At 35.0% G+C, this 12,893-nt stretch overlaps 1 protein-coding gene across 3 annotated transcripts in view; it reads left to right on the top strand.

Moving 5' to 3' along the window:
• Nucleotides 1-12,893, top strand: part of TBC1D19 (TBC1 domain family member 19) — a 145,818-nt gene that overhangs the window by 63,389 nt on the left and 69,536 nt on the right. For all 3 annotated transcript variants that reach the window (XM_007091122.3, XM_042984816.1, XM_042984817.1), the window contains 2 exons: nucleotides 2,376-2,414; nucleotides 4,099-4,211. In XM_007091122.3, coding sequence (XP_007091184.1) covers nucleotides 2,376-2,414; nucleotides 4,099-4,211 — 152 coding nt within the window. The remainder of the gene's footprint in view (nucleotides 1-2,375; nucleotides 2,415-4,098; nucleotides 4,212-12,893) is intronic.

Here is a 12,893-nt window from a genome sequence, read left to right as displayed (position 1 = left end):
GACAAGAATTGGCTGACAACATTTGATTCTTTGGTCACTGAGCTTTGGCAGTTAGAAGCTAATGGCAGCTAATTAAAATGAAACTGGTATTGTTATTTTATATACAGGCTTTGGAGTAAATATATTCAAATACTTTAGTCATAGAAAATGATTGTGTGTTGGCAGTCATCCCAAACGCTTTGCTTGGTCATTGTATAATCTGCTCAACTTCAGAGCCATTAGGAATAAAATAAACTAAAAGAATAGAGTACTCTGCTTCAAATATTGTATTTAGTAAAACCAGCTTTATGGTAATTTTTTAAATCTAAAAAAAATATCTAACACTGAAAATATCAACACATGGAAGAATGAAGTAGAGTACCATTTTGTATTGGTCAGCTGGGCTGACCCCGGGGATCACAGAACAGGCTTTTTAGAAAACTGCATTAAAATATTAGGCCAGGACAGGTCTCCCTCTCCCTCAATGCCCAGGTCTGGCCACCAGCAGGCCACTGAGTTCAGATAAGAGCTCTGAAGTGTCTAAGCACGAGCATTCTGCTCAGGAGGGAATCAAGTGCCAAGATGGTCACCAGGTTGCCGGGAGACCCAGGTTCTACTTACCCAGACAGTCACATGTTAAGTTCATGACCCTTAACACACCATTATCCCATTTGTGAGAAAAGGCGAACTAATCACTGTTGTAAAATCTAACAAATCCCATTAACAGCTCCTCCTTTGTCAGATTGTGGGTAGAGGAAGAAAGGAAGTTGACAAACGGATTTTCTCTGAGATGGAGAGAAGAGCTAAAAGTTTTCCCCTTATAGTGTCAGTATCCTTTTCTTTTTTTGCTCTTAATTTTTAAATAACTTATAGAAGTATAGTGTACATAGTGAAAAGGGCACAAATCATAAGTATACAGATCAGTGAATTTTTACCACGTGAGCACAATTATGAAACCTCTGACTCCATCAAGAAATAAGAATATTACCAGCATCCTAGAAGCCTCCAGGCACACCTCCAGTCTCTGCCACCTCCGTGGGTGACAACTATCCTGACTTTTTTAAAAATTTAATTTATTTTACTTATTTTTAATTTTAATTTACATCCAGGTTAGTTAGCATATAGTGCAACGATGATTTCAGGAGTAGATTCATTAATGTCCCTTACCCATTTAGCCCATTCCCCTTCACCACCCTTCCAGTAACCCTCTGTTTGTTCTCCATATTTAAGAGTCTCTTATGTTTTTGTCCCCCTCCCTGTTTTTATATTATTTTTGCTTAACCATCCTGACTTCTAACATCATAGGCTACTTTTGCCTATTTGGTACTTTATAGATATGGAATCATACTGTTGATGAGTTCTGCTGTTGATGATCAGTTGAGTTGTTCCCACTATTTGGTTATTACCATTATTGCTGCCATGAATATTCTAGTATATGTTCCTTGGTACACATATGCGTGCATTAAGGTGTACACCTGAGAGTAAATTGCTAATTGTTCTAGGATGTGCATGGTTTTCCAAGTGGCTGCACTAATTTACATTCCCACCACCTTTGTACGAAAAGTTCATTTGCTCCACTTACTTTGCATTTAGAATTGTCAGGATTTTCATTTTAGGCGTTAATGATGGGTGTATATTTCATAATGGTTTTCATTGTGTTTCTCTGATGACTAATGTGGTTGAGCCTCTTTTCATAACTTTACTGGTCCTTTGGGTCTCCTCTTTTGTAAAGAACCTGTCACATATTTTGCCTATTGGGTCAGATAGTTGTCTGTCTTTACCAAGAGTTCTTTACATGTTCTGGATACAAGTCCTTTGCCAGATATGTGTATTGCACAGATACTCTCCCACTCTGTGACTTACATTTTCACTCTCAATGGTGTCTTTTGATAAAGAGAAGTTTTTTTTAATGTGGTTTAGTTTATGAGTTTTTTGCCATTATGATGGGTACTTTAAAAGCAAATCTTTGTTTCTCCCATATAATCTTTTAAAATGGCATTTGTGTAGTGGGATTTATAATAGCATTAAGGCTTTATTTTTTTAGCTATGCTTTCATGGCAGATTAGAGCAGCAGTAGGGCTTTGCAAATGAAACTGTCAAGATGAGTGGACCTTTTTTCTGTTGTGAAAAGATATTCTGTTTTATTTTAACAATGGAAAATTAGTTATCAGTTTCTTCTTCTGATTAAATGTACATAACTCCCTTTTAATTTCCATAAGCTTTAAACAACTTACAAAAAAGATTTTTCTATATATAAAGATAAATATTCTTATAGTTTTATACAGAACCATTCAGCTTTAGAAATAATTAACAGTATCAATACCAGAAAAAAATATACCTATGTTGTTATAAATGTGGTTGATCATACTTGTGTCTAATAATTTTATCATTTTTAGAACTTTTTGAAAATGAGCATGTACGTATTGGGCAAAAAGGTAAGCTTTTGATTCTACTAATTATGATTTCTGAAAATGAAACAGTCTTAAGTAAATGTCTGCATCATGTACCTCCAACTGAAATTCAATCTCTGGAAAGCTAAAAATCTAAAAAAGAGTACTATTTATGTAGGTAACATAATGGGAATCTTTATAAAGAGGAGGAATGCATCATTTTGGCTTCATCAATAAATGTTAGATAAAGAACACAGATGGTTCACTAAAAAGGAAATAATAAATGCAGACACACATTCTTCGAAAATGTGAGCTTAATCCATTCAGCAGAATTTCATTTTAAAATCAAAGAGGAAGGCTGTCTCTTTCATGCGCCCACACACTTCTCATTAGCGTTAATTGGAATATGCCCCTGCATTAGGAGAAGCTGTACTTCTCAATGACTGTTCACAATGGTAAGACTTAATACCCAAAGCGGCCCTTAGTGTTCTGGGGAATAATTTTTTCCCTATCTTTTGAAGATTCTTCTCCTTGTTTTTATAAATCTTATTTTGTCTTTGAAATGTGAAGTGCAGATAAGTCTTTGTGTCAGAATGTACCTTCTAGGGCGATTGTCATGTTCTAAACTCCATACTTCAATTTTTCAAAATAATATTTATTCAAGACATCATCATTTTTTACTCGTATGTTTGACGTTTTCATTAAACAGAGTTGCAAATTAAGGAATATGTCTCATTTCTTTTGTTTTTTTTTAAGTTTATTTATTTTTGAGACAGAGAGAGACAGAGCATGAACGGGAGAGGGTCAGAGAGAGAGGGAGACACAGAATCTGAAACAGGCTCCGGGCTCTGAGCTGTCAGCACAGAGCCCGACACAGGGCTCGAACTCACAGACAGTGAGATTATGACCTGAGCTGAAGTTGGACGCTTAACCAACTGAGCCACCCAGGCGCCCCATGTCTCATCTCTTTTATATGATCCCTTTGTTTCTTTTGGTTATGTCATTTTCATTTAGTACAAGTTTTTTCCCTTTTCTTTTAAGAAGAAAATAATATATTAGACAAATATCGGCAGTTGTCTGATATGTCTTTTTTTGCTTTTATTTTTGTTTTGTGTGTTTTGGGATAGCCTTTGTTTTCAGACTTAATAGCTGGTATTTTCATTAAAGAAAATAAAAACGAAAATGAAAGCAAAAGCATAATATCTTAATTTTGTGAACTTGGCTGATTATAAAGAGCTTTTGGCCTTCTTAAAAGATTACTAGTTCTTTTCTATTTTTAGTTCTTTTTAAAAAAAAATCTCTCTTTTCTGTTGATTTTGGGAAATAGCTAAGAAGTCATCGAATTCTTTATAATTCTTAGCCATAATACTTCAAATACCATAGTACTTCAAAATGCTAGAACATTCCTGACTTAGAGAATATGCCTAAGAAATTTATGTGTCTATATCACTAGTTTCAGATCCGTGGAACAAAGTGATTTCAAAGTACCTACATTAAAAATTTTTACCAAATTGGGTGGGAGGTAGAGGAATTTCGGACTCAACATGTCTAGGGCTGTAAACAGGGCCACATCAAAATTCAGAGAGTACAAGAAGGCTGTCAAGACGTGATGTAATTATGTTAGATATAGAGATGAAATATTAGCTTCCCCAAAGATTTTTAGTTAAAATATTTCAGTGTTGTCTTACATTATGAAATTTGTAATGAGATTTTACTCTCCTTTTGCCAGTTCTAGCAGAACAAGATAGTGCCGCTGCTCAACAGTATATCAGACAAGGAAGCCCCACAGCACTGAGAGCGGAATTATGGGCTCTCATTTTGAATATTTCCAGTCAACCTGAGGTAAGAGTCAAAGAAGATAGGCTAAATTTGAGCTTATTGACATTTATTCTTCAATGACCAGTGATTCACATTGTTGTTTTTTTTTTTAATTTTTTAAATGTTTATTCATTTTTGAGAGAGAGAGAGGCAGAGTGTGAGCAGGGGAGGGGCGGAGAGAGAGGGGGACACGGAATCCGAAGTAGGCTCCGGGCTCTGAGCAGTCAGCACAGAGCCTGATGCAGGGCTCCAACCCACGTGCTGTGAGATCATGACCTGAGGCAAAGCTGGACCCTAACTGACTGAGCCACCAGGTGCCCCAGTAACCAATTATTCAAAATAGAAATACTTTTTTTTTTAAATTTTGGTTTCTTAGCCTTATATGTTTACCCCCTTTTTCATTTACAAAAATCACTGTAGTTTTGAGTTCTAAGACAAGATTAACATAGAATATAATCACTGCGTGCTTAACATGGAAGTTTTTGTTATCGATAATTAGTTGGATATTTTAAACTTATATGTACAAGAGCAGTAAATAAAATTTTAAGAAATGGAGTCTGCCAGTGGAGATCAGTGAAGACATGTAAAAGAACTGGGATATTAGAATAAGGAGAGATAAAGGACCACTCAGTATATGTAAATGAGCGCTTTCTCCCTACAGTTGCTTTTGAAACATGCACTATTTTTAGGGTTCTAAAAACTGACAGATTATGTGGCAATATTAGTTTTCTTAGTACAGAAACATTTTATTTTAGGAAATAAAATGAATATGAAGAGAAATCACCAACAGGTAAGTAACAGATTCAATAAGGAACAATTATATAAAACATTGATTCCTTTTGAAAAAAAATTTTTATTTTGCTTAAAGCCCATTGATCATATAATCCATCCATTTAAAGATTTTTAATAAGTAGTGAACTAATAGCTCCCTAGCCTAGTGGTTAAAAGCATGGGTTTTGCAGGGGACGCCTGAGTCAGTTAAGCATCTGACTCTTGATTTTGGCTTCAGGTTATGATCTCATGTTTCATGAGATCAAGCCCCACGTTGGGCCCCACGCTGATGGTGTGAGGCCTGCTTGGGATTCTCTCTCTCCCTCTCTCTGCTCCTTCCCCACGTGCACCAGCACTTTTCTCTCTCTCTCAAAATAAATAAACTTAAAAAAAAAAAAAAAAAAAAAAAGCTTGGGTTTTGGAATTATATGGACCTGGTTTCAACTCCAAGCTTACGTAAAATGTGCCATTGAGTGAGTTAAATTTCTTGAAACCTCAATTTACCCATGCTGAAATATAGGTAATAATATTTATATCATAAGGTGGTTATGAGAATCAAATGAAATGATATCTATGTCTTCTAACACAGTGCCTGACATGAATGGTCAACATTAATGATAGTAATAAAATAATACTTACATGTTGCATAGTTTTATTATAAATTAATTGTAATTTAGAGTAATGGTTTTTAAGAAAATCAACTATTCATATTATTGTAAGAAGTACACCTCTGACTCTTGCAAATTATGTTACATGTGTGCTTTTCTGTGTATGTGTGTGCTTTAAACATCACTGTCAAAAATTACTTGCTTCCTTTCTGAAAGAATAAACCTTGTGATTGAGTTCCAAGAAGTTTTAGACCAAATGATATTGGTATCTTTTGTGGTGACACTAGAAGTAACAGTTTACAGAACAGAAGTGAGTGTACATTGGACATTTTGGGGGAGAGTGTCAACTCTTGGAGAAGAGATGGTAACTCTTGTCGATCTAACTGTGTAGGTGACCTACCAAGATCACTCATCAGGAGCTAGATTAACAAAACTTGTCTCTCCAGAGGAACTAAATGCTACTATTTTAGAAACAAATTTAGAATTTTTCCAGAAGTATCATCCTAGAGGGGCACCTGGGTGGCTCAGTTGGTAGAACATCTGACTCTTGATCTCAAGGTCATGAGTTCAAGTTCCATGTTGGGCATGGAGACTACTTAAAAAAAAAATAAGTGTCATCCTAAGATAAGAATAGTAATCCCAATTAAATTCCAATAAAAAATGGTATTTTATTATAATGTTCAAAGGCAGTTTTCACACTTGAATTTTGGAGCTAATAGTCATCTTAATTTTTTTTAAGTTTATTTATTTTGAGAGAGAGAGAGCGAGCATGAGCAGGGGAGGGTCAGAGAGACAGGGAGAGAGAGGATCACAAGCAGGCTCTGCACTGTCAGCACAGAGCCCAACTCAGGGCTTGAATTCACAAATCATGAGGTCATGACCTGAGCTGAAATCAGAAGTTGGACGCTTAACCAACTGAGCCACCCAGGTGTCCCGTCGTCTTAATCTTTAAATGCACAATGGCAAGTCTGGAAATAGAAATTAATATTTGCAGAAAAGCAACCTTGATTTCATTGAATAAAACACTTTCCATCACTTTCACTTATTTTCAGGTGTAAAAGTATGACCTCAACAAACTAAAGCAGTTCCAAAATAATTGTTGTAGGTGGGGTAGGGTGGGTGGGAGGGTGGGGTGGGAGGGAAGAATAGTCGTTTCTTATCAAGAATACTTTATCAGAACTTTTTTTCAATCACTTAAAATAAGTGACACGTAGAAATGCATCATAATTGAGGAGTTACAGAGATAAGTGGAATATTTCACATTTCAGACCCATGAAGATATTTTTAAAAATCTTATCTCAATAGATAGACTGGATTTAATGATTTAAGTTCCTAGTAATTAATTTATTTCACTAGAACATTATTTACTTTGATTTTTTTCTCTTATTAAGGAAATATGTCATACATTTAAAAAGATTGCTTTTGTATATATTCTTATATGCAAATCTCTAAGTGCCTATCAGGATATCCATATTTAGTAAACATTCATCCTATTTTAAATTTTTTTGCTTAATTTAGTTTGCTAAAGAATACTGAAAATTCTTCTCTACTTTGTTTTAGGTACTTGCTTACTGATAAAATAGCCAGGACTAGTATTAATTAAAATTTTCTTTAGTGAGTTCATAAGTTTCTCCACAACCTTCCCCAGGTCAATAACAATGCCTGACCTTCCTAGATTTTCCTGGTCAGCGCATTCAGTCTTCATAGTGCCCGTTTCTGACTTTCATTCTCCTCAACACTTCTTTTCAGAGTCTTAGCAAAACGCCTCATCTTCTCCTTCCTGGAGAAAACAGAAATCATCATAAGAGACTCGCTCAGATTCCTTCCACCACATCTGTAAACTTATTTGCATCAGCACCTGTTCTTGCCTCCTGTACTTTTATAGCGAAACCTTCTGAAAGAAAAGTCTGTGTTGGAGGCATCCACTTCCATTAATTACTCAGTCTACCATGGTCTGTCATACACCCCACTACATGACTACAACTGCCACGGCTAAAGTCACCAAAGAACAGTGGATACATTTTAGTCTTTACGTCTACTCTGTTTGATACTCTTGCTTACTCTTCCCTTGAAGTATTCTTGCTCTTTAATTTAGTTTGCCCTGTTTTCGTAGTTCTTCATTCTCTTTCTTTCTTTCTTTCTTTCTTTCTTTCTTTCTTTCTTTCTTCTTTTTCTTTTTTTTTTTTTTTTTTTTTTTTCATGTCCATTTTGAGTTCCTTTGCTGGACCTTAAGGGCTTGTATTTGTAAGAATTCCATTTTGATCTTCTTTTCATTCTGTACTACATGTTGCCTGGCCTGTCTTATTTACAGGTCACTTATTCCCTAATGGCTTTGACTCTGTGTTCAGCCAAACTCTCTCTTACGCCTAAAACTTTAATTTCCAGTTGCCTACAGAACTCCAATATGTGTTCTGAAATTATGCCAGACTCCTGATGTCTAAAAGAAAAGGCATAACTACCTTGATGCGTTTGTGGTCCTTCAAGAGATGCTGTTTTATCTTTCTTTGCTCCCTGCAGTTCTCATCCTGAAAAACCTCCGCGGACTTTTGTCTGCTTGGAAACGCCTACTCTTCTTTTAGAGGCAGCTTGTTCTGTCACCTTCTCTGAGAAACCTTCCTACCATTCTCTCCCCTGCCTTGTCTTCTCCCAGCTCCATCACCACTACAGTTAGATACCTTTTTCTCTCTCTCCTGTCATAACCAGGGCAGGAACAAAGGCCTAAAGACACAGAAACACATACCATACTTCTTCTTTTCTTTTGTTTTTTTTTCTTCTAAGTTTCTTTCTTTATTTTGAGAGAGAGCATGCAGAGGGAGGGGCAGAGAAGGAGAATCCCAAGCAGGCTCTGCATTGTCAGTGCAGAGCCCAACATGGGGCTTGAACCCACGAACCGTGAGATCATGACCTGAGCCAAAACCAAGAGTCGGACACTTAACCAGCTGAGCCACCTAGGCGCCCCGCATATACTATACTTCTTATTCACTTGGCTGCTGCAGTTTCTAGGTCGAATACCTGAGGACAAGGATTGTTTTTCCTCTTCACCATCTGTAAATGTCAGTATCATGTACAGTGTCTGAAAATGGTAGGCTCACATAATGTTTAATGACCTACAAAATGTTAGGAATGTTCTTTGGAGTCTTTCATTTCCTGTGAGTATATTTCCTTTTTTCTTTAGTTAAAGAGTGTAAGTCTGCATAAAGTACCAAACAAATATATATACTAAAGTGTAAATATTCTCTGATGCTGAAAATTTGGGCTACTTTGTTTCTCAGAGATGGCTTTTTATAATTATAATTTATTACTCTTAAATATCTATATTACTGGAGCTTAAAAATATCCTGTTATATTATTAGTAATCATTGCATTTTCTAATTGCTTATATATTTTATAGACTATAATTAAAATATTAATATAAAAAATCATCGTTTATCACTATAACATAGTTATAATTTCAACTTTATTATCTGTGTTTTTCTTTCATTTTATATGGATAAATTACACTAAAAATTACTGAAACCAAACATCCTAGATTGGAATTAGGAGGACTAGATGAGTCACTAGCCAGTTCTGTAAGTTTGGCTAAGACAGTTAACTTGGCCAGATCTCATTTCCTTAATGTTCAAATAAGGCAGATAGACTAGATATTTCCAAGGTAACTTCTAAGTCTCAAATTCTCTGATTTGTTTTTATTTTTCTCTTAATTAAAAGTAGATTTTTGTCAGTAGCACTGTTACATGCCTAAAGTTATAGATGTTAAGTTATTCACAGCACTTTGAAGATATACTTCTTTATGGAAGCATACTGCACTAAGACTAAAAATTTAATGACTTTCTTTTATTGAAATATTTATTAGTTTCCTAGCATTGGTTATGAAGGGTATTTATCATTAATTTATAATAAAAAACATTACAAATATGATTACAAATTACTACTTAGAATAGCAATTAACATGAAATTCCCTATGGGAATTTGTAAATTATAGGCAATAATGTAAATATGAATACATGTAGGTATGTAGTGGTATTTCATTGTTGTTTTCATTTACATTTCCCTCATGACATATGATGTGGAACATCTTTTCATATGCTTATTTCCTATTTGTAAGTCTTCTTTGTTGAGGTGTCTGTTGAGCTCTATAGCCCATTTTTTAATTGCGTTGTTTGTTTTCTTGTTGAGTTTTAAGAGTTCTTTGTATATTTTGGATAAAAGTCCTTTATCAAATATATCTTTTGCAAATATTTTTTTCCTGGCCAGTGGCTTGTTTTCTCATTTTCTTGACATTGTCTTTTGCAGAGCACAAGTGTTTAATTTTAATGCAGCCAGCCCATCCATTATTTCTTTTTATGGATCATGTCTTTGATTATATCTAAAAAGGCATCACCATATCTAAGGTCATCTTGGTTTTCTCCTGTATTATCCCTATGAGTTTTGTAGTTTTCCACTTTACATTTAAGTCTGTGATTTATTTTGAGTTAATTTTTGTGAAGGGTGTAAGGTCTGTATCTAGATGATGATGATGATGATGATGATGATTGCATGTGGATGTTCACTTGTTTTATCCTCCTTTTTGTAAAGATTGGTTTTTGGTTTTTGCTCCCTCATATTTCCTTTACTTCTTTATCAAAGATCAGTTGACTATATTTATGTTGGTCTGTTTCTGGAATCTGTTTTGTTCCATTGATTTGTCTATTCTTTTGCCAATACCACGTTGCCTTAATTACTGTAGTTTTATAGTACGTCTTGAAGTTGAGCAATATCAGTCCTCCAACATTGCTCTTCTCCTTCAGTATTGTGTTGGCTATTCTGGGTCTTTTATTTCTTGATATAAACTTTAAAATTTCCTCTTTCTCCTTCAGTATTGTGTTGGCTACTTTGGGTCTTTTACCTCATGATAAAAAACTCTAGATAATCAGTTTGTCAGTATCCACAAAATATCTTCCTGGGATTTTGATTGGGATTGCATTGAATCTATAGATCAAGTTAGAAAGAATACATATCTTGTATCTGTATACAAGATACAAGATATGTATTGACATATGATTGACAATATTGATTCTTCCTATCTATGAACATGAAATATCTCTCCACTTACTCAACTTTTCTTTGATTTCATTCATCAGAATTTTGTGGCTTTGCTCATGTAGATCTTACACATATTTTGTTAAATTTCTATCTAAGTTGAAATTATTCTTTGGGGGGGCTGGTGTAAATGGTATTGTGTTTTTAATTTCAAATTCCTCTTGTTCATTGCTTGTATATAGGAACATGATTGGCTTTTGAATATTAACCTTTTTATCTTGCGATCTTGCTGTAATTGCTTATTAGTTCCAGGAGGTTTTTTTTTTTTTTTTTTTAATTTTTTTTTTTTTTTTAACATTTATTTATTGTTGAGACAGAGAGAGACAGAGCATGAATGGGGGAGGGTCAGAGAGAGAGGGAGACACAGAATCTGAAGCAGGCTCCAGGCTCTGAGCAGTCAGCACAGAGCCTGACGCGGGGCTCGAACTCACATACTGTGAGATCGTGACCTGAGCCGAAGTCAGACGCTTAACCGACTGAGCCACCCAGGCGCCCCAGTTCCAGGAGGTTTTGTTTGTCAAATCTTTTGGGTTTTCTACATAGACAGTCATGTCATTTGCAAACAAAGACAGTTTTACTTCTTCATTGTGAATCTGTGTACCATTTATTTCCTTTTCCTGTCTTATATTAGCTAGAACTTCCACTATGATGTTGAAAAGGAGTGGTGAGAGGGGACATCCTTACCTTGTACCTAATTTTAGGGGGAAAGCTTTGAGTTTCTCAGCATAAGCATTACGATAGCTGTAAGTATTTTTGTAGCTATTCTTTATAAAGTTGAGGAAGTTCCCCTCTATTTCTAATTTATGAGAGTTTTTATTATAAATGGGTGTTGTATTTTGTCAAATGCTTTTACTTTTTCTATTGATGTAATCATGTTTTTTTTTTTCTTGTTAACCCATGATGTGATAGATTACATTAATTGATTTTTATATGTTGAACCAGCTTTATAAACCTGTGGTAAATCCCATGTGGTCCTGGTGTACGGTTCTTTTTATACATTGTTGGATTCAATTTTGCTACTCTTTTGTTGAGGATTTTTTTTTCTATGTCCATGAGTGATATTGGTCTCTTTTCTATTCTTGTGATATTTTTGTCTGTTTTGGTGTTAGGGCAATGTTGACCTTATAGAATGAGCTAGGAAGTATTTCCCCACTTCTGTTTTCTGACAGAGATTGTAGAGGATTGGTAGAATGTCTTTTTTTTTTTTTTTAATCTTTTTTTTTTTTTAACGTTTATTTATTTTTGAGACAGAGAGAGACAGAGCATGAACGGGGGAGGGTCAGAGAGAGAGGGAGACACAGAATCTGAAACAGGCTCCAGGCTCTGAGCTGTCAGCCCAGAGCCCGACGCGGGGCTCGAACTCACGGACCGGGAGATCATGACCTGAGCCGAAGTTGGACGCTCAACCGACTGAGCCACCCAAGCGCCCCTAGAATGTCTTTCTTAAATGGTCGCTAGTGAACCTCTCTGGGCTTAGTACTGTCTGTTTTGGAAGGTTATGAATTATTGAATCAACTACTTTAATAGATATAGGCCTATTCAAGATTGTCTGTTTCTTTTTTGTGTGAATTTTGGCAAACTGTGTTCTTCATATAATTGGTCCATTTCACTTGGTTATAAAATCTGTGGGTATCCAGTTGTTTATAGTACCACTTTATTATCCTTTTAATGTCCAAGGATCTGTAGCGATATTCCCACTTTCATTTCCAATATTAGCAGTTTGTGTCCTCTCTCTTTTTTCCTTCTTAATCTGGCTAGAGGCTCATCAGTTTTACTAATCTTTTCAAAAAACCAGCTTTGGTTTTGATGATTTTTCTCTATTGATCTTCTGTTTTCAATTTCATTTATTTTTGCTCTAAATATTATGATTACTTTTTTCTGCTTACTTTGGATTTAATTTGCTCTTCTTTTTCTAGTTTCCTAAGGTGGGAACTAAAATTATTGTTTTTAGATTTTTCTTGTTTTCTAATCTATTCATTCAATGCTATAAATTTATCTTTAAGCACTACTTTCGTGCATCCCACAAATTTTCGTAAGTTGCATTTTCATTTTCATTTAGTTCAAAATATTTTAAATTTATCTTGAGAGCTCTTATTTGACCCATGTGTTATTAGAAATATGTTGTCTAAGTATTTGGTCATTTTTCAGTTGTCTTTCTGTTACTGATTTCTAGTTTAATTGCACTGTGATCTAAGAGCAGACATTGTGTGATTTTTATTCTTTTAAATTTGTTAAGGGTGTCTTATGA

This window comes from Panthera tigris, chromosome B1 (genome assembly GCF_018350195.1).
Source record: "Panthera tigris isolate Pti1 chromosome B1, P.tigris_Pti1_mat1.1, whole genome shotgun sequence".
Classification (NCBI taxonomy): Eukaryota; Metazoa; Chordata; class Mammalia; order Carnivora; family Felidae; genus Panthera; species Panthera tigris.
Note: the sequence above shows the minus strand (reverse complement) of the source record. Positions and strands in the feature narration are given on the sequence as shown.